Source organism: Tauraco erythrolophus, chromosome 24 (genome assembly GCF_009769465.1).
Source record: "Tauraco erythrolophus isolate bTauEry1 chromosome 24, bTauEry1.pri, whole genome shotgun sequence".
Taxonomy (NCBI): domain Eukaryota; kingdom Metazoa; phylum Chordata; class Aves; order Musophagiformes; family Musophagidae; genus Tauraco; species Tauraco erythrolophus.
The window spans coordinates 4,175,694-4,202,836 of NC_141488.1; the positions used below are offsets into that span (position 1 = coordinate 4,175,694).

A 27,143-nucleotide genomic window follows, 5' to 3' on the forward strand; every position below is an offset into this window, starting at 1 on the left:
AATTGTGGGACTGTATGTTAAAAAATTGGTTTGGAAGTTACAAGATGAAAAATCCTATGACCTTGCTCACCTCTGGCCCTGATCCACAGCCTGGAGGAGCAGGATGCAGATCGTTAGGAGCAGGATATAAGCACTAATTTAACTCTCAGCACAAAGTAAATGAAGCTTCCGTGACCCAACAGGGAACGTGCCACTTCTCCCTTGCTACTAATCGAAAAAAGACCTTGCTTCTAATTATTTGTTCTCTCTTCTGGCGTCATGCAAACACTCTTTACAGGGGAACAAACCCAAATGGACTTAACAGCCCTTTTCCTACTTCTGCCATTTCCCACCTAGCAGTAAATGGCACCTGGTTTGCAACAGACAGACTAAACTTAATATCCCCAGCAACAAAAGACCAACCTTGCTAGCACAAATCAGACAGCTTATCACTTATTTCAGTAATTACTATCCTCATCCTTCTAGGTCCCAGCTGACAAAGATAACCCAAGCAGCACGAGGTTGCTCCAGACAGGAGCACAGGTCAGTAACGGAAATTCTGTGGGTCCATCCAGATTTCCACTGTCAACATTGCAGCAGAGCAGCTTTAAAAAAAAAAAAAAAAAAAAAGCATTTCCAGAGAACCTGAAGCAGTCTGTAAGACCAGTCCAAACCCTCTTGGCCCCTCTTCTACCCCTGCATAAAGTCTCTTCTGCGCTGGGATATGAAGGCTTGCTGGTAACGGCTGTACCTGCAAACCCTCTTCCTGCAGATCTTGGCGGTACACCAAACCTGCAAAAACTTTTTAGACAGCTCTGGAGATGACAATAATCAATAACATACCACCTGCAGCACGTCTGTGCATCTGCAGGGGAGCTCTTGCCAAGGCAGAAATCACATGGATGGAAACCACACGTCCCCCAGGCACCGCCAGAAGAGCCCATTACTCCAGACCTACACCAGCACGTTTAGGCGGTGACATAAAAACTACTGATTTGACTCCAAGTAGGAGAGAAGACTTCGACAAGAGAACACAACCTTCACCAAGGCATGCGAGCACAGTAAATGCCAAAGTCCCCTCAAAATTGGCTTCGACAGTTACGTACTTTGTTCAAAGCTCAAATTCTCTAAAGCTGACGACCTTTGGTTTTCCCTCCATCCATAAGTACCTCTGGAAACTTCCCCTCCACGAGCACAGCTTTTGTGAACCCACTGAAACATGGCTTGTGATCCTAACCTCCTACCTGAAGGCCATGTCTAGCAAAAACCTCTTGGTTTTTTGCTAAGACACCCTCCACACCACGGTGTTTAGAACACCGAGAGCCCTGAGCAAGCCCTGGTGCTAAAACACTGTGCAGACACCGAACAAGACAGTGCCTCTCAGACTTTGATCCAAGTTTACAAATCAAGGCTTCTCAGTAGGACACAGGCCAAATTTTTCTTGCTTACACCCTTAAAAGCGAACTGTTTCCAGAGGAGAAAAGTACCTATGTTCAGAGAGATTCACCTCTCCCGCAAACAAATGTCAGGCAATAAAGGACACGCAAAAGGGGCTGCCTCCAGTTTAAAATCAATGGTGGGGATTAATCTTGATGGATTTTAGACAACTAAGTCCATGGCAGCACATCTCTAATTAAGGGGTTCACCTTGGTGGATTAGTTAACTGAAGGGCTGCCAGCACCTGACTTGTCTGCAAAGAGGTTCATACTGGTAGCAAAAGCTTTCTGGAGCTGGCAAAGTGAAAAGGTTCAAACATTCTAGTTTAAGTGCCATTACACTTTACCAAAGTCCAATGATTTTTACCAAATCTGTTTCAAAAGACACGCAGCGGGAGTAGACCAGGAGCTTAGTGCAGGAGCTAGAGAAGTGCCAGACTTGCACAAACCGACCTCATCAGTACGCACCTTCTTTCGCCCCATGACATTCAGCAGACATGGTTAATTAGTTTGTGATTAGTTCGCCCATCGCAACTTCTGAACTTCGCTGGGCAGCTGATAGGTAAGCAATTCCTAACTGTGTTCTGTAATCAGCATGCCAAAAGCACAAACACAAAAGAATAAAGTTAACAATCTGTTTACCCATTCTCCCCTCCTCAGATTGCTGCTGCTGGCCAACAGCTTAGGGGGAAAAAAAAAAAAATTAAAATCTATTTCCAGGATACAGCAGAGAGAAATCATTTGGACTGCCCTCAATTTTCATCTCTTTGCCACTGGTGCTTCACGTTATTTCACACAATTCATTCGGTTATGAGACGAAGCTGGTTCCTTTGACTAATAGCATTAAAGGCCTCTCTCTGGAGATAATTAGTCCTCCCTCCCCCATCCCTTCCCCAGTGCAAAGTGGAAAGAGCATACAGTCACCAGTAAACAAAGAAATTCAAACAGTGTGACAATCAGGCTGTAGCTGGGGACCAAAGCTGCCTCTCACCTCCGTATCTCAGCACAGCTGATAATCAAAACCAAGTCGACAGGGCAAGCAATAGAAGGAGCAACTCAAGAACAGCATCTACAGGTGAAGGGCTTGGTCACTTCGAAATCAGGAAAACAGAAATTCCTCCTCTGCAAGGAGCATAAATACCAATGCAGAATGAGTCATCGCTAGAGGTTTCGCGCCCAGTTGCCTTCCAACCCTAGAAAGATTGAGCCGAGTCATTCAAAACCAGCAGATAAGAGCCAGAATCAGGAAATCTGCAGTCCTTTACCTATGATCCCAAGCCAGCCAGCCAGCCATCAGCAAATGCCCAGAGAAGTTGTGGCTGCCCCATCCCTGGAAGTGTTCAAGGCCAGGTTGGATGAGGCTTTGGGCAACCTGGTGTAGTGGAGGGTTTCCCTGCCCATGGCAGGGGGGTTGGAACCAGATGATCTTTGAGGTCCCTTCCAACTCTAACCATTCTATGATTCTATAAATCACACCACCCTTCACACCTCAGTTTCTTACAAGATACAGAAAACCCTCCAGGGCAGAGAAAAAATGAAGGACAGTCACCATTCGGAAAGTACTTTGAGACCCTCAGCTGAAGAGTCACACAATTCTGTGTATCTGTACGCTGACTCCTCACCTGGGGTCTGCCCTTGGGTTTGGGGGGCACAGTTTGGAAGGAGTTAAAAAAAACCCAGCCTGAGCCAGCCAAAGGTATGACTGGTGGCTGGTGCACTCGCTGCCTGACTAACGCGTGACCCCACTGCGCAGAAAAGAACTGGAAATAGTTCTCACCGCAGCATTGACAAGTCAGCAAGAGCTACTAATTAAATGATAAAAATAGATCTCTGAAAGGGCTTTTTTTCCCCCCTCGACACAAAGCAGAGGCCTAACGCTGCTGTAGTCACACATCCATTAGTTTTCCACGGGCTCTGACCTCACCGGCAAATAAAAAAAAACAAACACATGGCACTAGTGTGCAGAAAATCCCAACTAAACAAAATTAGGGAACAAGTCTGGAATGACATGGAGCATCTCTTCACTCCCACCTTTAATGGAAGCAGGAACAAGATGATGTCTTTGCACCCAACAGCCGTACCAGCTTCCTTGCACTCCCTGTTCTGGTTTTGCCTGAAAAATGAACATGTTTTGGAGCAATCCAGATGACCCCAAGGATATCTGCAACTTGCTTCGTGCGTGGCACCACTTAAACCAGTGACAAAAAAACAGTATCAGTGCAATTTCCACCCTTGCGTGGGCTTTGCTTTAAGCCCCCCCTCTCCCACTCCCTACCAGACACAGGTTTTGTGTCTGAATATTCATAACTGAATATTCATCACCAACTAACAGACCTGCAGGAACTGCAGTGTCAGCGAGTTTTAGTACATATAATGCCCCAACACATGCCAAACACAATGAAATTCAATCAAAATAGAAGCCATTTGTTTAAATACAAGTGATTTGGCTCTCAAAACTGTCATCAAATTAAACTGGAAATCAAATTAACCAGTGATTGAACAAAGTAGAAGGCTGTATAATCACAGATTACTGATCAGCGGCACGAAAACAAGGATGCAATCACGTTCCCCTTGTTTGTGGCAGCCTCTCTGCAGTGCCCCGTACTCCCAACAGGATTCTCCCTCCTCATCTTCCAGGATCTGAGGATGCTCTGTGCCTCAGATACAGCTCATCCAGCCGTTTCTTGGTAGTCCAAAAAGGAAACGTTCCTTACAAAACCACCCTTTGAGATATTATCCGATAACACAGCCAGCCCTGTGAAAGTACAGGCTGACACACTCGAAATCACACTAATTTAGGACAGACTGGCGCAGACATTTCCAGCACTGTGGGAAAGAACAAGTTTAAACCTACTTTGGATGGGAAAGGGGGTATGTCACCATCACCATCCAAAGTGTTAATTTAAATTGGCACAGCGGTGTGCCAACAAGGTTCCCTCTTAAACGGCCTCACTTTGGCTTTATTTCCCCCTTCTTTGCACCCTCATTAGAAAAGGAATTTAAACTACATAAAATTACAACTTTAGGTCTTGTCCACTCTTAATAATTTTGGTTAATTTACGGATGTTTGAAGAGCAACAGGTATTTACAGCGAAATCATAGCAGGCAGAAGAATTTAATTACCCTCCCATGCAACTTCTGCATCACTGGCACATCAGACTAACCCAGCCGAACCACTGCTTTACCCACCAAGACAGGACCCCAGAAAACTCCATCACTCCCCTTCCACTGCGAGCAAACCCGGTTCTGCCCAGGACTCGCTGATATTCGTGTTTTTCACAAACTTCAAGTTTAGAACTCACTCCTACACGATTCAAGGTTTCTTTACACATTAGGGGAGCAATCGCGAACATTCCCACTTCTCCTTCTAGGCGTGTGGAAGTAACGTTTAAACATCCTAACGTTGGAGAAGAGTTTTTTTAACTCGTTTCGGCCTCGACGAAGCACCTTCTGACACCACTCAATTTTTTTTTTTTCCAGCACCTTCAGCCCCAGAGAGGGGCACCGAGCCCTCACCTACCTCCACCTGCACAAACACAACCCGACGCGAGACAAAGAGGTAAATAATTCATCCGCACGCAAACGGAGGGGAAAAGAACAATTAAGCGAGCAAGCACAGCGGGGACGTTTCGAATTTCAGCCAGCCTGAAGCCAGAACAGATCAAACAAAGAAACACCGAAGGGGCTGCCTGGAAAAGAGCTCCACGGAAAGGTGGAAGGGCTCTCCCAGAGAGCGCGGCGGGGGAAAAATCCCGAGTTTTGCTCCGAGGCGCAGCCCGACCCCTTCGGAGAACGGCAGCGCGCAGAAATCGCGGCTGGGGCCGGCGCGGTGATGCTTGTTTCGGCTTAACGCGGGTTTACAGCGGGAGTTTGCGCTTCCCCGCCCAGGGCGGCCCCGGTCCCGGCCCGGCCCGCCTGCCGCCGGGCACAGCCCCGCCGGCGAGCTCCGGGGGTCCCGCCGGGCGGAGCACGGCCCGAAGTGACCCCTTCCGCTGCCCCTCACCGACACCCCAGCGCCCCCCTCATCCCCCCGGAGCGCTGCAGCCCCCCGGCGGGGCCCCCCCGCGCCGCCCGCCCTCACCTGCCGCCCGCGGCCGCCGGTTCCCTCCGCCGCTCCCGGGCCGGCCCCGCCGGAAGGCTCGTGAGGGGGAAGGGGCGCGCGGGGCATGCCGGGAATTGTAGTCCGCCCGTCGGGGTGCCACGCCCCCTCCCCACAGGCCACGCCCCCCGTGGGAGGACACGCCCCCTCGCCGCGGAACGGGGCGGGGGGTCGGGGGGGGGAGGTGGGGTCAGGGAGTTCGGGGGGTCGGGGGGATTGGGGCGGGGGGCTGGGGTGGGGTGAGGCTTTGGGGTCGGAGGGGTTGGGGTGGGGGGTGACGGGTGCTGGGGGGGCAGAGTGGGGCGTTGGGTTTGGGGGCGACAGAGGTCGAGGGGTTTGGGGTGGGGGTGATGGGGGGGTTGGGGGGAGTGGGGTGAGTCTTTGGGGTCAAGGGGTGACAGGGGTCGGGGGGGTTGGGGTGGGGGGTGCTGAGAGGTCCGGGGTGAGGTTTTGGGGTTGGGGGGGTTTTGCTGTGGCAGACTGAGGTGCTGTGGGGGTTTGGGGTCAGTGGGTGACCGGGTGCTGGAGGGGGTGGGCATTTGGGGGCAGGAGGGGTTTGGTGTTGGGTACCCCATATCCCACCCCCCCCTAGGTGCTGCGGGACTTGGGGCTGGGGGAACTGAGGTCCAGGAGGGTGCTGGGGAGCTGCAGGGTGGGGATTTGGAATAGGGAGGTTTGGGGTCAGCGGGGTAGAGGGGGCTGGGAAGAGGGATTTGGGGGTGCAATGGGGTTTAGGGGTGAGTGGGATAGCGGGGTGCTGTGGGGTGGGGATTGGGGGTCGGGTGGGATATGGGATACTGCTGGGTGGGGCCTTGGCATCAATAAGGGCATCGCATGGAGAGATTTGGGACTGGGGGAAGCTGGGGCCGGAGTGTCAATGGGGTGCTGTGGGGTGGGATACTGGGAGGCAGAGGGGTGAGGCAGGGATGATGGAGAAGAGAAAACCCTACGAAAGGCATCTCCCACTTAGGCTGGGCATTGGGGCAGGCCCCCTCCCCTCCCCGCACCCCGACCGCGACAGGGCTGTGACACGGCTCCAACGGGACGTGACGCTGGTTCCGCTGCCACCAGCCTCCGCACGAGTCTGTCTGATTACCAGAGTGAATGTTTTACTCTCTAATCCTTCGAATTAGCTTGTACGGGAGCCCCTGGGGAAACGGGGACACATCCTCATACCCCAAAATGGGCTCCGGGGCAGCAGGGCAGAGCCGGGGTGTGGGGGGGGGGGGGCAGAGCCAGCAGTCCATCGACCAGGCATCGGACCCCACTGCCCTTCCCTTTCCTGATGAGCGATTGCCCTAAATCGAGGGGTTTTATGGAGCCACTGGCTGGCTCAGGGACAGAAAATCAGGATTAAAATGCTCCTGGGGCACACATGGGGCTCCAGGTCCGACCTGCCAGAGGGAGAGAGTATCTAACGTCCTTGACCAAAAAAAGGGAATATATATATATTTTTTTTAATATACATTTTTAATTTCCATTCTCTCTGGTGAAAGCTCAAATGTTTTTGAGCTTTTCCTTGTTTTCTTTTTTTCCTTTTTCCTTTTCTCTGTTTTCCTTGGATTAAATTTTATATTAAACTTTTCTATCACTGCAATACGTTAAATTACAGAAACACTCACTATAGTGGAAAAACAACGAAAAGCTGCTCCTCACCAGCAGCTTCCCACCAACTTTCTAACAACCGGCTGCGCTGCGGCGTGAGCAAGACCCTGGTGCCCAGGGAGCCCAGCCATGCCCTCGTTTGCCACCATCCGATTCCCGGCAGGATTCCTGGCAGACGGCTGTTTGTCTGGCTGCATTGTCTGTCCGGCTGTGCCGTTCCCTCCTGGCAGAGCATCTCCCCACGCTGGCATCCCTCAGCCCCCCCATGCCAAACCCCGACCCTCTGCCCTCTCCCGGGGCTGGTCTCGCCCAGCATCCCCCGGTCGGTGGGTCCCAACGTCCATCCAGAGGCAAAGCTCATGTGTCGGATCCCCTTAAGGCAAATCATCACCTTCAAATAATAAACCACGGGTGGTTTTTATTCCCTGTTGTTCCTTCAGAGTTTGAAGGGAGAAGCCCATGCAAAAGCCTGTTTGTTCCCCTTGGCATTAAGACCCCACCCCAGGTGGGTCCCCCTCGTCTTGTGGGTCTGTGGCAGCACCCAGCCAGCGACTGCTGCGCCGCAAACCCCAAATCAACCCCAAACCGCCTGAAATCTCCCATCCCCGGAGCATCCCTGCCTCGGCCAGCGCCAAATTTGCCTTCTCACCCCCCGGCAAGAGGGCTGGGGTTTGTCCACAGAAGCCTGAGATGATGTTCCCTGGGTTGCCTGCCAGGTGGGTTTAACCCTTAGCACCCCGGTAAGAGAATGGGCCCCCCCGAAACCCCGGCGTTCCCAGGGGGCTGCCGGCACGACTGCAGGCGCGTGCGGCACGGTGCTGGCAGGGCTGCAGGCAGCTGCCTGCCGTTGGTTGAGCTGGGGGATTCAGCCAGGGTGGGGGTGGGGGTCGCTTACCCAGACAGGGCAGGTTTGCTCAAGGGGTTCAAGATCTCCTACGACACCCCCCACCCTCCCCAGGCCCCCTCTCCCCCACCTTTGGGCTCCTCTCTGCCACATTTCCATCACAGCCTCGTTCCATCGGTGGCCTCCAGCTCTCCGGCAAATAAATCCTGGGATGTTCAAGGTGCTGTGGAGGAATTTCTGCACTGAAAGCTGCCCCAGGGCTGTATCCCGAGCTGGGAAACTGCAGTTTTTATCCTCCCAGTGATGCTGATACTATTTTCAAGTCTTATCAGTGCTCCCGGCAGCTGCGGGATGCCAACGAGGAGACCCTGGGGCTGCAGCATCCTGCCCCCCAATTTGGGTGGCCTCTCCCTCCCAAGCCAGTCGAGGAGCACCCCGGTGCTGCGGAGGAGCCAGGCAGGCTGCGTGCCAGCATTGTGCACTGCCAGGATGCTGGGAGAAAGCGGGCAATGCCAGGAGCCATGACCGAAATCAGTCCCGCAGCTCCCAGCACGGCACCCATGGTGCGTGGCTGATGCTCAGCAGCTTCTCCCCGCAGGGCTGCATCATCTGGGCGGAGGTCCCCGCACCACCCCAGCTCCCACCATCCCCTTATCAGACACAGATCACCTTCTTCCATGACAAACCCCAGGATTTCGGTGTCATGGCTTTGGCTAATCCCCTCTGGAATCAAACCAAACCCACGCTACGGACCCAGAGCTCACTCTCCCCTTCTTCCATGTGAATATATGTATTTAATTCCCTCTGTAGCCAGCTCTGGGAAATGTGACTCATCCTTCCTGTTTTGGCCACGGAGCAAGAAGCCACTGGGAAGGCTGGAAATGGCTGCTATGTGTCTGCATCAGCGCTCTTTCCCAGCAGGAACATCATCATCTTCCCAGGGACACCCATCAGCTCCCCTGTGCCTGTCCTTCCTTCTCCGACAGCTTCTGCCCCAGAGCCTCTAATCCCTGGAGAAAACATCTTGGAGAGATGGCAAGGCAAAGTCTTGAAGGACATGGAGCTGTTGGAGTGGGTCCAGAGAAGGCCACCAAGATGATCTGAGCACTTCTGTATGGAGACAGGCTGAGAGAGTTGGGGTTATTCAGTCTGGAGAAGAGAAGGCTCCGGGGAGACCTTCCAGCACCTTCCAGTACCTAAAGGGGCTACAAGAAAGCTGGAGAGGGGCTTTGGACAAGGATGTGGAGTGACAGGACAAGGGGCAATGGCTTTAAACTGAAAGAGGGGAGATTTCGATGAGATCCAAAGAAGAAATTCTTCCCTCTGAGGGTGCTGAGGCACTGGCACAGGTTGCCCAGAGAAGCTGTGGCTGCTCCATCCCTGGAAGTGTTCAAGGCCAGGCTGGATGAGGCTTTGAGCAACCTGGTGTAGTGGAAGGTGTCCCTGCCCATGGCAGGGGGGTTGGAACTGGGTGGATTTGAAGGTCCCTTCCAACCCAAACCATTCCGTGATTCTACGAAAGCCAGCGCTTACAAGGAGATCCCTCAAACGTCTCAGCCAGGACCAGAGAAGCCGCTGCCGGACGATGCACTTTGCCAGCACCAGCATGCACAGTGTCCTGTGCATGCCTGGATGGCAGTGATGCCAAACTGGTGTCACAGAGGGAAAACTCTTGTGTCCCTGTCCCCATGTGACTCGTGGATGAGCCACCCACCACTGCAAAGGTGCCACGGCGGGGTGGAAGGCAAAGAGCCCACCCTGGGGTGCTGCGATCGGAGCCACCAACTCACCCCCCATCCTCAGTCGCATCCGGGGCTGGCTGCCATCAGCGGCTCAAGACCATCCATATTTTATGAGTCGTGCCCAGAATCCACCCAGTGGGTGGTTAAATAGCAGAGGTGTTATCCCACAGTGGGGGGGAACGTGGCATAGACCCCTGCGACAGCTCCTGGATGCTGAGGAGCATCCTTGCAGGAGCAAAATCCGGCACTGAAGGGCTGTGTCCTGGCACAGGTGGGTGGGACAGGCCACCTCCAGCCCCCAGGAGCTGCTCAAACCCCCGGCTCAGGATGTCAAACCCCTCTCCCCAAGTGGGGCCAGCAGCAGGGTTGTGGGGCAGGTTTGGAGCAGGGAAATGGGGGTTTGCAGTGGGGCAGGTTTACAGGGGGGAAGATTTGCAGTGAGGATGTGGGAAAGGTTTGCAATGGGGCAGGTTTGCAATGGGGCTGGTTTGCAATGGGACTGTTTTGCAATGCGGCAGGTTTGCAATGGGGCAGGTTTGCAATGGGACTGGTTTGCAATGGGGCAGGTTTGCAATGGGGCAGGTTTGCAATGGGGCGGGTTTGCAATGGGGCGGGTTTGCAATGGGACTGGTTTGCAGTGGGACTGGTTTGCAATGGGGCAGGTTTGCAATGGGGCAGGTTTGCAATGGGGCGGGTTTGCAATGGGGCAGGTTTGCAATGGGACTGGTTTGCAATGGGGCGGGTTTGCAATGGGGCGGGTTTGCAATGGGGCGGGTTTGCAATGGGGCCGGTTCGCAATGGGGCGGGTTCACAGCGCTGCTGCCGGCCCCCAGTGAGCGGCGCTGCCGACGCGGGAGCGGCGGGAGCGGCGGGAGCGGCGGGAGCGGCGGGAGCGGCGGGAGCGGCGGGAGCGGCGGGAGCGGCGGGAGCGGCGGGAGCGGCGGGAGCGGCGGGAGCGGCGGGAGCGGCGGGAGCTGCCGGCCCCGCTCCGCCACCCCCGGCTCCGCCAGCCCCGGGCCCGCCCCGCCCGGCGGTGGAACGTTCCCCCCGGGCCGGGAACCGGCCCCGAAGGTCTTTTAGGCTGAAAAACGCGATTCCCAGCGAAGAACCGGAGGCTGCGGGGGGAGCAGCAGCGGTGCCCGGACTGTCCCCCTCCATCGCGGGGGCGGGCGGTGGGCACCCCTCTGCACCCATCGGGGTGCTCCGTCCCCAGGCTGGCGCAGAGCTGGGGGGTGCAGGATGGCACCTCCGACCCCCGGGCGGGGCACTCGGGGACACAGGGTGAATTCGGGCTGGCACCGGCCCCAGCCCTCCCCGCACCCACCGCTGCTCCCTCGCTGCTTTTCGGGGACTGAAATGCTCCAGCAGGCAGTTGGCATTTACAGCCCGCGGGCGCCAGAGCCTGCAGCGGGAGGACAACCCAGGACAAGCCCAGTTTGTCCCCAGCCAGGACAGCGAGTCGGCTGCCCGGACACAGCCCAGTTGTCACCCTTAAATCCAAAGCAAACAGCTTATTCTGCTGCAAAGGGCTGGGTGCTTCACCAGTCCCACCCTGCCAAGCATTCTTGATCCCCATTCTGATTCCTGATTCTTTTCCCATCGCATTGATGCAAGGATCAAGCTGATTTTGGAAGGGCTTATGGAGGGACTTTGGCTTCCAGCCACTGGTGGGACAGCTCCCAGCACTGCAGGCACCCAAAGGTGCCCACCTTGGTGCGTCGCTGGGTGCTGGCAGGGTGCAAAGCTGCATGTCTTGGTAAAAAACAAAAAAAACAAAAAAAACAACAAAACCAGCTGCAAAAGTGGTGCACCGCGTCCTGAATGCTCAATGCCACCTGTGTACCCCGATGACAGCGTCTGTCCCACAGCAGTGACCTGCTGGCACGGCCACGGTGTGGGTTACGCAAGGAAGCGGGGCTGGTGCAGGGCACAGATGGTGCCAGAGGGTATTTTTGGGCTGCATGGGCAGGACACATTCTGTTCCCATGAGCTAAGGCAGCGATCGGGGGGTCCAGTCCCTTCCCTCCCACCCACCACCTTGTAAAACCCCAACCAGGATCCCTGCGTAAAAAGTATTCATTTGATTCGTGGGACGATGGATGTGCAAATAGGTGGCGAGGAGCAGGGTGTGCCTATTCAAGACAAGTGATTATCTTCGTTTAAAATCGCTGTGAAATGCAAAAAAAACCCAAAACGTGAACCTGCGAAATGCCTCATGATGCTGCCAACCACCAGAGTGATACACAGAATGCTCTGTCACTGCAGAGCAGAGAGCTCTGGTGGCAGTTCATCATGATGCGAAACGAGATATAAGGAAATTGTAAAAAGAGCAGAAAAGGATGGAGAGCATAAATGCTGGGAAGCACTCTTTAGATGGTCATCTTCCACTTCAGGATTTTTCAGTCATTTGAAGCATCCTGTTATAACACTGTTCATAGCTACAGCTGCTTTAACATTGTGACTAACGCTGCTGTACAGATGGGTTTGGCACATGATTAAGAGGGAATCTTCAATGCACAAAATGTTATATCAATCAGGAAACCTAGGCAAGTAAAAGAATTTACTTGATTTAGTAAAAAGGGGGGACTGATGGAGGGAATGTAGGAATAGACATAAAATCACATAAGACTATATATTAGTTATTGTTTAGATATGAAATACTAACTGCTACATTAACTGTTGTATGAATTATTGCTGTGAAATGTTAGTTTTGAAATACTAACTACCCAAGGAGGAGGCTGGTGAGAGAGAGAAAACGAATGCCAGCAAGGTTGTAACTTGTGACCCACACATCTGTAGAGAGGAAGGGAGACAAAAACTAGCCTGTGTGGGCAAGGTAAGGACTAAGAAGGACTAACATTTGTCTTCAGACAGTGGCAGGTAGGAGACAACCAGATGTCCACTCAAGGACAGGCCAGGCTCGAACCAGTTTGGCTCTGCAAGCTCAGCCAAATGGGGAATTTTAGGGAAGAGGTGAAAAATACACAGTGAGGAAGACCTGCGGCCTTCATCCTGAAGACCCCCTGCCCACAACCACCAGAAGGCATGTCAAGGAGGAGCCTGAGGTGGATCCCGAGGTGGGGACTATGGAAATGATTTCCTGGGAGAGGCTGACCTTTTTTTTGGGGGGGGTTATGAGTGTGTTTGTATAAATACAAGAAAAACTGCCACGGCGGGTGTGCGTCTTGGTGGAGCGGAGACTCCCCGGCGCACCCAGCGCTGTTTGCTTGCTTCTCATTCACCCAATAAATTGTAAACTTTGATTGGAATCCTATTTGGGACCAACTCATTTATCACACCTGGGTGGTTCCAGGGCTCCGCTGCTGGAAAGGGCCTGGGAAGGACTGGGAGCACTGGGGTGCAGGGCTCAGCGCCGTCGCACCCCGGGGTGACCATGGCAGAGGCTCTGCCAAGGGAGCTGCTCTCTGATGGGAAACCCCTGATCCCACGGGAGACACGGAGCGGGCGGATTGCCCATGGCAGCACAGACACGGGCACTGGGCAAAGCCAGGGCAGAGACCTGCACCCGCCACCATCACTGGCTTGAGCCAAACCTCCACGTCCACCCTCGAGGAGCCACTTTATTTCCAGCCTGAATTTACCCATCCGTGCAGCGGGTCCAGGCGTCCGCTCGCAGCCATGGGGCAACGTGATATTGTCCCTCATCGCCAGCTCAGCCGGGTGCCAGGTTCGGGGAGAGACGACCCTCAGCACGGCATGATGCTGCTGCCCCCTCCCCAAATTACAGCCCGACCAGGGCAGCCCAGCCCCAGTAACATCCATTTTGCAAAGCACTTTGGGCTCCATCAGCCTTAAAGTGCTCATTCAGCACAGCCCACTATTATTATTAGCAGTATTATCATTATTATCATGATTAATTATTATTATTATTATTTTCCCATCACATTGCTGCATTTTAAACACCACTAACCCAGTATGTTTTTCAATCGAGGGCATTTGTAGCACCAAAAAAAAAACCCAATTGCACACATTGATTGATCTACGTAACTATCAGCCACAGGGAGGGAGATAATATTAACACGCCCCCCGCCCTGCGAGACAGACGACAAAAGCAGCTGATAAATTATATATTTATGCATTCAAAGTGCAGGCTTTGGTTAAATGCAGGGTGAGGAATTTCTTAGTTTATAGTCGTGACCAGCTGAAAAAAAAGGAAGTGGGTTATAGTGATACGATGACGCAGGTGATGAGTTAAAGGAGGGGCACCCAGCAGCGTCCCACCCAGCGCGGGTCACTCCACCTCTTGCAAACACACCCAAGGACAGGTGGAAACAATGGGAAGTAAAGCAAAAAAGATATTTTTTCCCCTTCCTTGCAGTGGGGTGGGCAATGCCACCGGCACCGGAATGCAAAGCTCTCCTGCGGAGAAAACCTTGGTGCACCAGGGATGCCAGGCTGGGACAGAGGGGTGCTGGGCTCGGAGTGCCACCAGCCACCCTGAAAGCACAGATACAGACAGCTCTGTCTACATATATTTAAAAAAAAAAAGTATAAAACTATATATTATCTATAGAAATTACATATATTTTATATATATAAATTATATATATATATATATGAAAAACCCAAAAATACATGTACATAGATATTTTTTTAAGCTCCCGAGGAGGTGACCTGAGCTGATGCCAAACCCCACCGTTCTGGGGTGAAACTGCAGCAGAAAAGAGGTTGGAGATTTTTTCTCTTTTTTTTTTTTTTCTCCCCAGAATGGCTTTATGACCAGAAACAGCGCCTTTACTTGGAGGATTTCTTCCATTTGAAGAAAATATTTCGCCTGCCTCAAAGAGAGCCAGAAGGCAGCAGGAAAAATCCCTCCTCGGGCAGAATCTCCCTGTTGACTCAACCCTTTCTAACGACTGTCGTGGAGCCGTTTCAGTTCCCTAAAAATGACCCTTTTCTCACTTCTTTTGAAAAAACGACACTATGCAAACACAATTTTCCCCCATTTTTGTAGCCGAACCGCCAGTGCCATCCTACCAGGACCAGAGACCCCGCAGACAAACCCCTCCATATATACGACAGAAAAGCCAAACGTTAAAATCCTCAAAGCCCCCTCCCCAAAATCATACCAGGCTCACTTCAAAATATTCCTATTCCCAGTATATTTGGGGAACAAACCCACCGAGCCATGGGGCGGGGAGCTGCCACCCTTGCAGGGGCTGCCCTAGGGACCCCAAGGGTCCCCAAGGACCCCCGAATGGGTGTTGTCCCCTCTCTGGCTGGGTGTTTTGGGGTGTCACTCTGCAAATACAACATTTGGGGTGGGGGCATGGGGGTTTTGCTTTTCTCTCCACAGCTGGAGGGCACCGTCGGTGGCTCAGCCTCCTGGGCCGGGGCTGGAAAACCACTCCGGGAAATATTTGGAGGCTGTGAGTCGGCGCAGGAAAAACTGCTCAACCCTGGCTGACCCTCACAGGAGCGTGGCCGGTGCAGGCAGGGCCCCCCCTGCACCCCAGGGGGGGTCTCCAGGGTCTGGGAGGCGTTGAGCTGACCACGACCCACAGTTTGCGTCTCTCCTCCACGAGATGTTTGCCAAACCCACCTGCAAGTCACTGGCCGAGCGAAGGGGACCTGGATGGAGACTCCGGCCCAGGGGCTTTGGCACGAGCAGTAAAGCCACGCAAGATCTGCCCCCTCCTGCCTCAGTTTCCCCAGTGCTCCCAAATAGAGGTTCTGCCCTCTAAAGCCCCAGCAAAGACCCTGCCAGCAGTGCCCGAGCCCCATCCGGCCTCGCTGCCCCCCAGCCCCACATCCCAGCTCAGACGGGCAGCATGGCAGGTCCTACCTGTCCACAGGGGCTGGAGAGGCCGGCCATCCCCGGAGTCAGGATCGGGCCCCTCGTTGGTGTGGGAATGCAGGTGGGGATGGGGCTGGAGCAGGTCCCTCCTCGGGGCTCTTATCAGCAGCTGCCAGGGGCTCCTGCCAACACCCTGATAAGTGCTGAGCTCCACATCACGGGGCTAGAGTGCCCCCGGTGCCACTTCACCTCCCCCCCACCCAGCGCCACCGCAGCCCGCTCAGCCCCATTCCAGCAGCAGGACTGGAGCATCCTCCAGGACACCCACATTGGGATGAGGGTTGGTGCCCCAAATCCTGGTGTTCGGGGAGGATGCTACACCCAGGAGAAGCTGGGACCAGTCGCCGCAAGGGGGGTGCACCAGAGCTGAGCCCCCTTGGACAAGCCAGGGCTGCTCCCAGGCACCCCTGGAGCAGCAAGACACCCCCACCCCATAATGTGCTGTGCAGGATCAGTCCCCTGGGGCTGAGCAAAGGCAAAGGGAAGCCGCATCTGGCAGCAGCTTGCTTGGCAGCGCTGCCCTGCAGAGGCGTTTGGCAAAAAGAAGAAAGAAAAAGCCAAAAAAAAAAAAAAGAAGGAAAGAAAAAAAAAAAGAAAAAAAAAAGAACAATTTTATTTTTTTCAAACAAAGTCACAGCAGCATTTCCATGCCCAGTCAAGGAGTAAATACACCCAAAAAATATAGAAATAACTTAACTGGAGCTACAGTTCAGCAGAGACAAACCCCAAGTGGCCGGAGCAGGAGGCGATGCTGTCGGACCCCCACCCGGACCCCCACCCCTGCAGAGCCGGGAGCGGCGGCTCATCCTGAACAGGCACCTCCCCGGCGACCCGCACCGCTGGGAAACGCTCTGGCACATCTGGATAAAGCTCCGGCCACCCCCCCCGAACCACCCCCAGCAGGCAGGGGTCAGCCCCGCGCCCCAGCACCGCTCCCCACCGCAGCCACGAAGGCTGAGGCTGCAGAGAAGCGCCAGCGGCTGGAAAATGATGCCAAAAAATGGTGTAAAACACACGGCAGGCGCTCCTGCCCCCGCCCCGGGAGCCAGGTTAAGAGGCACTTTACATCCCAAAATGTGGGGGGCTCGGGTGGGCAATACCTTAACCCCTCCCACAGCCCTGCCAGCCCCCGTCCCAGGGCTGGGTGGGGGGTCCGGCTGTGCCAGGGCTCACGGGACAAGCAGCGAGGGGCTGCAGGAACCCTGAGACACGGAGGGGACATCCCTGTGTCCCTCTCCGCCCCCCCCAGCCACAGGGACCCCGACATGGGGCGACTCAGCTCAGGGGTGAGTTGTATGGGGGGGGCTGGATCCTTCTCACCGCTCCTGAGGTGCTTTCCTTGGGTGTGACCCAGAGAGGGGGTGTCAGGGCAGCACCCCCACCACGTGTCTTCCGGCATGGCAAGACCCCAAGAAGCAGGGAGGGAGCCCCAAAACACCCTCTGGCCACCTCTGGCTTGAGGCTGCTCCTCCATGGCGGCAGCCTTGGTGGCGGGACATGGCATGGAGGTGTCGTGCCGGCATGGCACGGCGAAGGCAGCACCCACAGACCCTGGTTGGCTTCAGGCGCACCCCAAGAAAGGCACAGAGCATCCCCAGCTCTGCCAAGCCCACGGCAGCACTTTGGGGTCTTCCCAGCACCGATGGCTTCATGGGTGTCCCCTCTCCTGGGACAAGGCGTGGGGAAGCCCTCACCTCCCCCGCTCTCCTTCCACAGCTCCAGACCCCTCAAGGGAGGAGACAATATTCCAGCAAAGTCTTTAGGGTACCAGCTCCCTCCCGGCCTTTCCCCCAAACCTGGGGCAGGAGGAAGAGGAGGGAGCAGAGGCAGGTCAGGTCATGTAGCGGGTGACGGCTCGCAGGGCGTAGAGCAGCGCCGCCTGCATCCGCGCCTCCAGCAAGAGCAGGTTGATGTGCACCTACGGACGGAGAGCAGAGTCAGGGCATGGTGGGGGACTCAGAATCCCCTCTCCTTGCACCCCGTATCCTGCCAGGAGGGGAAGGGATGGAGCACAGCACCTTCTCCGAGTGCTTGAAGTGTCTCCAGAACTGCGTGTACATCCGCTTGGTCGTCTTCTCCGGGTAGCAGGCCACCGTCTTGATGTAGATCTTCAAGCTGCGCTCCAGGAGCTGGTTCACCTCCCCATAGTCATAGTCATCGTAGCTGAGGGGGGGACAGAGAGGAGGGCGCGTTGCTCCCGGCACAGCCCCCTGCCCATTCGCACACCCCCCAGCTCTACACCAAGCCCCTCAACACCTTGGTGTCACCGAGGCAGAGCTGCAGGCTCCCAGGCTGGAGCCGCTCCCCGGCTCTGCCCGGGGCGGAGAACAGGCTCCGACGGCAGCTCGGGGACCTACCGGATGCCGAAGACGCAGTGGACGTAGTTCCAGATGGCCCTGCGCAGCATGGAGGTGTCCACGCCGCAGTGCATGGCGATGGTGTTGTACGTCAGGTTGTAAACGACCTGGAACTTCTCGTCCAGCAGCTGCCCCACGTCGGGGTAGAGGCGGTTGATCAGTGAGTAGCCGTGGTCCTCCCAGGTGTAATCCTGCCGGAGAAAGGACGCTGGGGTAAGGGCTTGACGAGGAAACATGGGGTCCCTTCAAAGCCAGGGACACAAGTTGAGGTCTACCCCCGCCACGCTGACCCCCCCCAACTCTCAGCATCTGGTTGCACAGCTCCAACGGCTCCAGCCTGGTCCCAGCCCTTCACCCCCTGCACCCACCGTCCTGGGAACAGTCGCGCTGTCCCCGCGCCGAGACGAGCAGGACCCACCACCCAGCACCCCGCCAGCCCTTCCCCTCCGGCCGGCGCGGCACCGCGAGCACCCACCTGTGCACGGAACGTGGGGGGTGCCTGCGTGCCCCTCCGCGTGAAGTCCTTGTAGCCGAACTCGGGGTCCTCCACGAAGCAGAGGACATTGGAGTGCAGGGAGTGATCTGCCAGATCTACAAGGCATCACCGCAATGGCCGTCAGCAACGGCGGAGTGAGCCCCGACAGAGCCAGCCCTGCAGTGGGGGGTCTGATCCTGCTCCTCCCTGGGCACACGTTGGCTCCTTCTCCCCTCCCCAGTGATTCCCTGGGCCCACCAAGACCCCATCCCCACCCACTTGCACCCCTGCCCCCTCCTCACCCGAAGGAGCGACCAGCAAACTCTCTGTCTTCTCCAGCTCAAAGCGCGTCGCCATCTCCTCCTGTGTGACACCCTCCTCCTCCAGCTGACTTTCCTGCAGCAGCTTCATCCTCTCCATCAGCACCTCCACCTCCTGAATGGCCTCTTTGCCCTGGGGACGCAGGGGACAGAGTCAACCTTGTGTCAGGTCAAGGAAGGTTGGAGGGGTCACAAGCCCTGGGGCAGCACAGAGCTGCACAAAGCCCCAAGGCTGCTCCAAAGAGTGTTTGGCTCTGGGTCTGTTCTGCCCAGACCCCAGCTGCTCCTGTGACTTACAGAATCATGGAATGGTTTGGGTTGGAAGGGACTTTCAAGACCATCCAGTTCCAATCCCCCTGCCATGGGCAGGGACACCTTCCACTACACCAGGTTGCTCACAGCCTCATCCAACCTGGCCTTGAACACTTCCAGGGATGGGGCAACCACAATTTCTCTGGGCAACCTGTGCCAGAGCCTCACCACCCTCAGAGGGAAGAATTTCTCCTTAGATCCCATCAAAATCTCCCCTCTTCCAGTTTAAAGCCATTGCCCCGTGTCCTGTCACTACATCCTTGTAAAAAGCCCCTCTCCAGCTTTCCTGTAGCCCCTTTAGGCACTAGAAGGTGCTGGAAGGTCTCCCTGGAGCCTTCTCTTCTCCAGGCTGAATAACCCCAACTCTCTCAGCCTGTCTCCATAGCAGAGGTGCTCCAGCCCTCGCATCATCTCCGTGGCCTCCTCTGGACCTGCTCCAACAGCTCCGTGTCCTTCCGATGTTGGGGACTCAGGGGCAGTTGGGACCAGGGTCTCCCAGGGGCTGGGATACTGCACGGAGGGTGCTACTGCACAGCCCTGAAGCATCTGCTGTTCCCAATAAAAGGCCTCAGGGCAGTTCCCAGAGGAAGCACCATAAAGCAGTCCAGCACCCACCACGCCCCCACTTCCCACCCCACATCCCCGCAAGGCAAATCTCACACCCCCCCCTTACCCCAGAGCCCCCCATGTTGTCATCACACGCAGTGCTGCTGTCGCTGTGGGGCGAGGGGGGTCGGCAGCCATGCTCCCCATCCTGGTCCTCCTCGGGGTTGATGCCGCAGCCGAAGACGAAGGAGGCGAGGGAGTGGTAGTGGGTGAGGAGCACCAGGGCCTGCACCAGCTCTGCCAGTGACCAGCTGTTCTCCCCCGTCTTCAGCAGAGCCTGTGAAGCACACGGGGTTGGAGAGACCCCCCCACTGCACCCCAGAGCCAGCATATGCCAAGGGCAGGGAGACCGGAGGGTGTTTGGGACAAGTCGCCCCTTCCCCATCCATGGGGAGCAGCACAGACCCTGCCCTCCAGCTCAGAGACCCCCTAAGTCCTGTAAGGGTTAAACCTGGGGGGGCTTGTGCAAGCAGGGATGTGGTCCCTGGGGTCAAGCTCCCCCCAAAACAGTGTGTGTTTTCGGGGTGGGGACACACACGACCTGTGCCAGCAGCACCAGCTCTCACCTCGATGTGCTCCTTGGTGATGAGCCAGGGCCGGTGCGCCAGCAGTTTGTTGATCTCGTTGAGGTTCCTGAGTTTTTGGGGGGCACAGTGCAGCCCCTGCAGCCACGCCGGGTTCCCCCCCACCTGCAGGAACTCCCCCATGTGCAAACCCACCAGGTAGGAGCACTGGTGCCGGGCTGCTGCCTGCGGAGAGAGCCAGGCGGTCAGCCCTGGGCACTGGTGGAGGGCCACCCAACCCTGCTACAAGCCCTTGGAGAAGCCAAGGCAGGTAGTCACTCCCCCCCTTGAAGGGCTTCCCTAGGGATGAGCATCCAGACAGGGGTCTCTACCCACTCCCCCATCAGTGCTGGTCCCCTGACACCCTGAGGGGAGGGGTGCTGGGGTACCCAGGGTGTGCACCCCAGCATCAACCCCAAAGGGATTTCCAAGCCTCCGGGACCACAGACCCAAGAGGAATCCCATCCATGGGATCCCAAACCCCTTCCCACCTCCAGACAAAAACTCAGTGGAGGTGCTGGAACCACATACACCCCCCCAGAACCCCCCAGCCCAAGGGACCCCTCATCCTCACCATGATGGCGATGTAGTGGCGCTTGTGGTAGGGCAGGGGCCCGTCCATGCGCAGCAGCAGGTACTGGGTCTTCCAGAAGCTGCTGAGATACTGGGGGTGCAGCCCCATGACCATGGTGATGTTGTCCACCCTGCCTGCCGAGACGAAGGCCTCGATGAGGAGCCGGCGCCGGCTGCTCTCCACACCTTCCTGCAGGATCTGCCAGGGGAGGGGGGAGAGGAGAGCGGTGAAGGGGCTGTGTGCTGCCACCCCCTACTCTTCCCAACACCCCCCACCCCCCCACCAGCAGGACCCAGGAGCACCCATCGCACCCCATCGGATGCTCACCCCATCAGAGGTGCCCGGCCACCTCCCGGCCTCCCGGTATGGGCATCGCCGGTGGCCCCCGCTGCCCATCTCCCCCCTCCCGGCCCCGGGGGGCAGGGGGTGACGGGGGGGCTCCATGCTGGACCCCGCACAGCACGGCTGGCTCAGCTGCGGGTTGGGTTGTTTATTTGGCCGCTGGTGCACAGCGGGGAGGAGATGGGGCTCAGCCCCCCCCCCGCCCCCCCAGCATCTCCACCCCCGCAGCGGTGACGAAACCACAGCGCTATCTCTGCCGAAGGAGGAACCATCTGGGACACCGGCGCTGGGTGCCGAGATAGGGCTGAGGGTGCCCCAGCACGGGGAGCCCCGGGGATTTCAGGGCATAGTTGTTTGGGTTTTTTTTTTGGGGGTGGTGAGAGGCAGGGCAGGACAGGGACAAGACAGCTGTGTTTGGATGAATGGGGAAACTGAGGCACGGACAGGGCAGGGACTTGGGGCAGGAAAATGCCAGGGTGAAACAACACAACTGCTCCCCCCATCCTCCAAAACAAGCTCCCCCGCACTGTCACAGAGATACCCCCAGGCTGGGTGACCCTTCCCCATCCCACCCCCTGCGAAGCCGGGCACTAGCAATTGGGGTGGGGGGGGTTGGTGGGAATCCTCTCTTCCCCCCCACCCAGGGGAGGGGCGGAGGAGCCCTCAGCAGGAAGGGACGCACCACCCAAGCCCATCCTCACCGCTCTTACCTCTCCCAGGGGGATGAAGGCGCTGGGACCCCTCCCCAGCTGCTGGGGGACCTTGGCCTCTCTGTCCTAGGAAGGAAAGAGCAGCGGCTTTACCACGGCACCGGGAGCCACTGAGCGTCACCGGGACGAGCGCGGTGGCACCGGAAAGGGTGACTCAAGCAGCCACCCGGCACGGGCCACGGGGCCGTGCGACCGTCATCCCCGCAGCCTTGCGTCAGGCCGGGCAGCACCTGATGAAATCCAGCCGGGGTGTTGCTCTGCACTCCGGGACATGAGCCGTGGGCACCGTGCCAGGACACCAGAGCCGCGGTACCGCAGGCCGGGAGAGCAGGGAACACCCTTCGCTCACTTTGACCATCTCCATGGGAAAACACGGGGGGAACCGGAGGCTGGGGGTCCCATGGGGGGTCCGGCGAGCAGCACGGCTCCGGCCACGGCCCCGATCCCAGCTGCAGCTAGGACCACCAGCACAAATATGGCACCCGGGGTTCCCACTAACACCACCCCACCCCCCCACCGGCACAAAACTCCAATAAACATCACCAAATTATTTCCCTTCCCCTCCCCCCAAATCCGTTAACGCAGTTAAAACGGGAACAAGTCACCCACGTACCGGGCAGCCGCTGCTCGCTGCACTCCAGGAGACACTCAGCAACTTTTTGACCCCCCGCCACTCCATCTCCCCCCCCAGACCCTTCCCACACTATGTTTTCTCCAAACAGGTGATTTTTCTCCTCCCTGCCCACAGGCGAGGACCGGCTGCACCCAACCAGGGTGGACCCAGCAGCAGCAGTGGGTGCCACAAGGATGAGCCCTATCCAGACAGAGCACAACGGGATCGGGACCCTCCCAGCCCCCCTCACTGCACAGGTGGCTCGGTGCCCATGGGGACCCCCCCCACCCCAGTGCTGAAACGCAGGGATGCAGTAGAGCTAGACTTCCCATCCCGCTTTTCCACCGGCTCGCGAGTTTGCAATCACACAGGGGAAACTTCTCTGCCTGCGTCGCAGCAGCACCCATGGGTGCCAACCACAAATGGGGTGGGGACACACACAACACCTGGCCCTGAGAGCAAAAATAATCCCCCCAGAAACATCTACAGAGAAGCCAAGACTTGGAGAAAAGAGGGTGGCCAAGGGTTCCAGTGCTCCCAGCCCTGGGAAGGAGGCAAGGGGGAAGGGGGGGGGCTGGTGCATGGTCCTCCCAGATACAGGGGGGACACTGCGCCTGTGTGGGACTGGGATGAAGATGGGGCAGCGGGAGCAGAAAGGGCATTCGGCAGCATCGTCCCTCCAGCCCGTGCTCCGGCTACAGGTGCCAGCAGTGGCACCCGCTGCAGAGGGAGGGTGCTCTGTGCCCCCGCTCCGGGTGCGGGTGATCCAACAGAAGCAGGAGCTGCACTGGGGACCCTTGGCACGGCTGCTGCTCCCACAAGACCCACGGCTCTCGCTGGCATGGGTGGGGGGCAAAGGCACAACCCTCCTTTTATTGCTTCCATCAGCTCAGCCAGGCAGATGCTGCCCTCCCAACCCCATCCCATCAACCGCATTGCACCAAGGCGATTCCCAGCGACCCCCTTTCTCCCTTCCCCACATCTCCTCCCTCCACCCACGGCTGTGACAGCCTCTCCAGGGCAGTCACAGTCACGGTCATGGCCACCACACCTGTCTGGTGGCTGGGGGAGGCGTGGGAAACCCACAGCATCGATGTAGGGAAAAGCGAGCTCAGCACCCAGCAGCGTTTCCCAAAACTAAGAAGCCTCCAAAAACCAACAGCACAACCAGCCCCGCAGTGCCACGCTCCCAGCAGAGAAGCTGCGGCGAGGTGGCAGCCAAGCTCCCGCTGCCAGGATTCACCTGTGGGAGACGGGACATGTCCCAGCAGGACGGCGGCGGCAGCAGGAGGAGGGTGCCTGGAGCCTGGACAAGCGCAAGCAGGGATGCCGATGGCAGGATGGCACGTCCCTCTCTCCAGCTGCGGAGCAATGGGGCAGGGAAACGTGTCTCCCTGGGGTCTCCTCTGCGGTGCCCGGTGGAGGGACGAGCTCCAGGGCTGCCGCCCAGCTTCACCAGGAGAGATACTGGAGAGCTGGAGTCTGGCACAGGTGAGACGATGGTGGGTGCCTTCTCCTGCTGACTGCCTCCAAACCACTAGTGAGGCAGCAGGCACAGCCTGGCACCCTCTCCTGAGCGAGGAAGGGGTGTGGGATGGCACGAGGTGACCATGCAGCAGCTGTCACCGCAGCCACGCGCTCTCCATGCGTCGGGCAGCCGGTCGCGGCACGCAGTGGGCTCTCGCTGGCACCGGGTTGCAGCCACCCTGGCAAAGCGAGCGGTGCCCGCGTCCGAAGGCTCTGACTGTTCCGAACACATGGGATGCTCCTGCCCTGAGTCACCACGGAAGCGAGACCTGGGTGACGGCCAGAGCAGGTTCATGCCATCGCTGCACCGGGTGCTGAGCTGGCTCCACACTGACTCACAGTTTTGGGAGAAAGAACTTCTGTGGTGCTCCAAGAATCCCCCTGGGATGGGACAGCAACAGAGAGACCCCGGGACGCAGACGATGGGACTCCCAAGCCTGGAGGCAGCGGGGAGCCCGGCCTGGCCCGAGCTCCAGTGACAGCTCAGGGTGACCTTTGAAGGTGCATTTTAATCATTGCTCTGCAGAGGCTCCTTGTTTTGCTGCATTAAGCAATCCTCAGGGGTGCTGCAGTTAACCCTCGCCGCACCGCCACCAGGTAAGGTACCACCTCCTGCTTCCACTGAGGGGGAAACTGAGGCACGGAGGTGAATACTCTGACCCATGCCAGCCATGCAACCTGCTCCCAGGCTCCACCACAGGGCAGGTGGAGGGTCTCAACGGAGACGCTGGGGGAAGGATTTAACCCCCAGGAGCAGGAGGACGGGTGTGCTAAGCAGCGAGTTCCCCCCGGCACTGGTGCCAGTGCTTAGTCAGGTGTTGGAAAATCATTACCGATAAGGTGAGGTTAAACAAACACCATTGCAGCCGCCCGGCACAGCAGGTTTGCCCCTCATAGCCGTGCTCCTGCCAAAACCCAAGGCAGGAGGCTGTCCCTGCGCCGTACTGGGGGACGAGAGCAGCACGGGGGCTCAGCCCCACTGACGCACAGAGTCGACGCACCAGTGAAATCCCCTTGGCACAAGCCACCCCCGCCACACCTCCAGCCAGACCCGCTCCCCGAAAGCGAACCCGGCTGCCACCACGCTCCAGCACGAAGGCAACATGAAAAATAAAAATCGATCCCCAAATCCCACCCTGCCTCGTCCTGCAAACCTGAAGGTTTCCCTGGAGAAGAGCGGAGCTGCCACCGGACAGCCAGCCCCAACCCCGCTGCCACAGCACACGGGAGCAAAGCCCAGGTGTTTTCCCGGCGGGTGGAAGCGTCCCACCCCACGGAGTTTCGGTGGTACCTGCTGGGCGTTGGTGACATCCCCACCACCGGTGTCCTGCCCCCAGCCTGCTCCAAAGCACCGATTTCAGGCTTCAACTCATGCCACGACAAGTGCCAGAGGGGATTCCTGTCTTTCCCACTCACTGTCCCAAAATTTCCACCTTCCAGCCCATGTCAGGAGTAACTGTCCCTGCAGCCACGCCGAGGTGACACGGCTACGTGGGGAGTCACTGACTCCCTGCAAGCAAAGCCCAGAGCTGCCAGGGAAATCTGAGGGGAGGGAAATGCAGAAGCAAGAGGAAAAACCACAAATGTTTTGTTTTGTTTTTTTTTTTTTTGAGGGGAAAATAAGTTTTACAAATAGAGGCAATTCCCAACTTTTCAGGAAGTTCAGCAGGTTGGTGCAGTGGAGTTGCAGACGGCGCTGGTTGCTGGGAGGGACAGGGAGGTCCCACAAAGCTCCACGGGCACCTCAGTGTCCAGTTTCACACACTGGACTCCAAATGCAAAAGCTCTGGTTGATGCGAGATATTTCCCAGACCTCTGGGTTAACAGGGACATCAGAGAGGGCCCCCAGCCCGGGAACGGCAGCACGAGCCAAACCACTGGACGCAGACCCGGAGCCCCCTAGGCTCCTGCCAGCTTCGCAGCCACCTATCCCAGTGGGCATGACCCATCGCCAGCCCCTGCCTCAGTTTCCCTTCGCCTCCTGGCCCATACCTGCAGGCAGGAACCTGGCTCCTGGAAGGTTCGGGACACCCCGAGATCTCACCATCCAGCCACCCCAATGTCCCCCTGCCAGGACAGGGCCACCCCATCCCCAGCAGCCCTGGGTGGGCTCCCCACACCCCAACCCGCTCCCGCACCCCAGCACCCTTATTTTCAGGCTCGCTGCAAAGCAGATGAGCAAGAGGGTTATTTTTGCAGCCCGGCCCCGGCTCCTCCACCCGACCCGACATGTCCCCGCAACCGGCCAAGCGGGGATGACCCGCGGGGGGGACAGCGGTGCCGGGGCGGGCGGACACCCCCAGCCCCTCCCCGAGGGTGCACGGTGGCAGCACCCCATCCCAGCCCGGGAAGGAGCGGGGACGATGCCAATCGGGAGCGCCTCGGGCTGGCGAGCCCCGAGCCGAGCCCTTACCTCGCCGCCCCGCCGGGCCCCGTAGCCCCGGTACTCCTCCGGCCCCGCGGGGCGGCACGGCGAGCCGGCCACCAGCATGGCAGCGCGGGGGCTAAGCGGTGGGCACAGCCCCGGGACCCGGAGCGGCCCCGGGCGGGGCGGGGGGTCCCCCGAACACCCCCGGGCTCAAGAACGTCGCCGCGTCCCGCCGCGCCCCGCGCCCGCCCCGCTTTCATAGCGCGGCGGCGGGTGGGAGGGGCCGGGCGGCAGCCACGCCCCCTCCGCTTTTCCACCAATGGTAACGCGGAGGCGTGACCGACACGCACCCGGCAGCCAATAGGGCGCGGGGGATGCTGGGAGTTGTAGGCAGCCGGGGGGGGCGGCGGGTTGGGGCCGCGGGGCGCGGACCCCGAGGGCGCTGCGGCAGCCTGCGGAGCCCCGGGGGGGCTGGCACTCCGGCGGGCACCCTCTGCTCCAGGGAGGGGCCGCTCCCTCTGCCCAGCCCTGCTGGGGCACCTTCCCGAACCTTTGCTCTTCAGAGGCTCCAACCGCTCACCCTCCGGACCCCCTCGGTACCCCCGGGGACGGTAACGGGGAGCAGAGATCCTGCCCCCGGCTTGGGGGATCTCTCACCCCAAGCGCACAGGGAGTCATGGAAAACGTCTCCCGGGGCCAAAGGGTAAAGAAAGCCGATGGAGAAGGCCGGCGAGGCGCCTGTGCGCGTTCACGGGCGGTGGGATTTGTCCGGAATCACGCAGCTGCCCAGGTCTTACCTTGCGTGCAGCGCCTGTCCCCTGGCCCTGCGTGGCCATGAGCGCCCGCCGTGTCC

The 27,143-nt window shown here is 57.9% G+C and overlaps 2 protein-coding genes across 4 annotated transcripts in view; both read right to left on the minus strand.

Moving 5' to 3' along the window:
- Window positions 1–15,523, minus strand: part of PHACTR4 (phosphatase and actin regulator 4) — a 79,548-nt gene extending 64,025 nt beyond the window's left edge. The window contains exon 1 of one of the 2 annotated variants that reach the window (XM_086626150.1): window positions 15,512–15,523. The gene's annotated coding sequence lies outside the window, so the exon portion shown is untranslated. Of the gene's footprint in view, window positions 1–5,496; window positions 5,511–15,511 lie in introns of those variants that run through there. The other variant, XM_086626151.1, reaches the window with a different exon arrangement.
- Window positions 15,524–16,117: 594 nt separating this feature from the next.
- On the minus strand, window positions 16,118–26,413 carry SESN2 (sestrin 2). Of its 2 annotated transcripts, none has more exons than XM_086626041.1 (10): window positions 26,336–26,413; window positions 21,783–21,848; window positions 20,731–20,928; window positions 20,160–20,342; window positions 19,661–19,870; window positions 18,658–18,808; window positions 18,356–18,471; window positions 17,881–18,071; window positions 17,542–17,686; window positions 16,118–17,441 (listed from the first exon to the last, which is right to left on the minus strand). In XM_086626041.1, exons 1-10 carry the CDS (start codon window positions 26,411–26,413, stop codon window positions 17,355–17,357), a joined length of 1,425 nt encoding a protein of 474 aa, XP_086482167.1. In that variant the 3' UTR covers window positions 16,118–17,354. The 2 variants fall into 2 exon arrangements, with proteins under 2 accessions (XP_086482167.1, XP_086482168.1); XM_086626042.1 differs by lacking the exon at window positions 26,336–26,413 and adding an exon at window positions 23,639–23,671.
- Window positions 26,414–27,143: the final 730 nt, after the last annotated feature.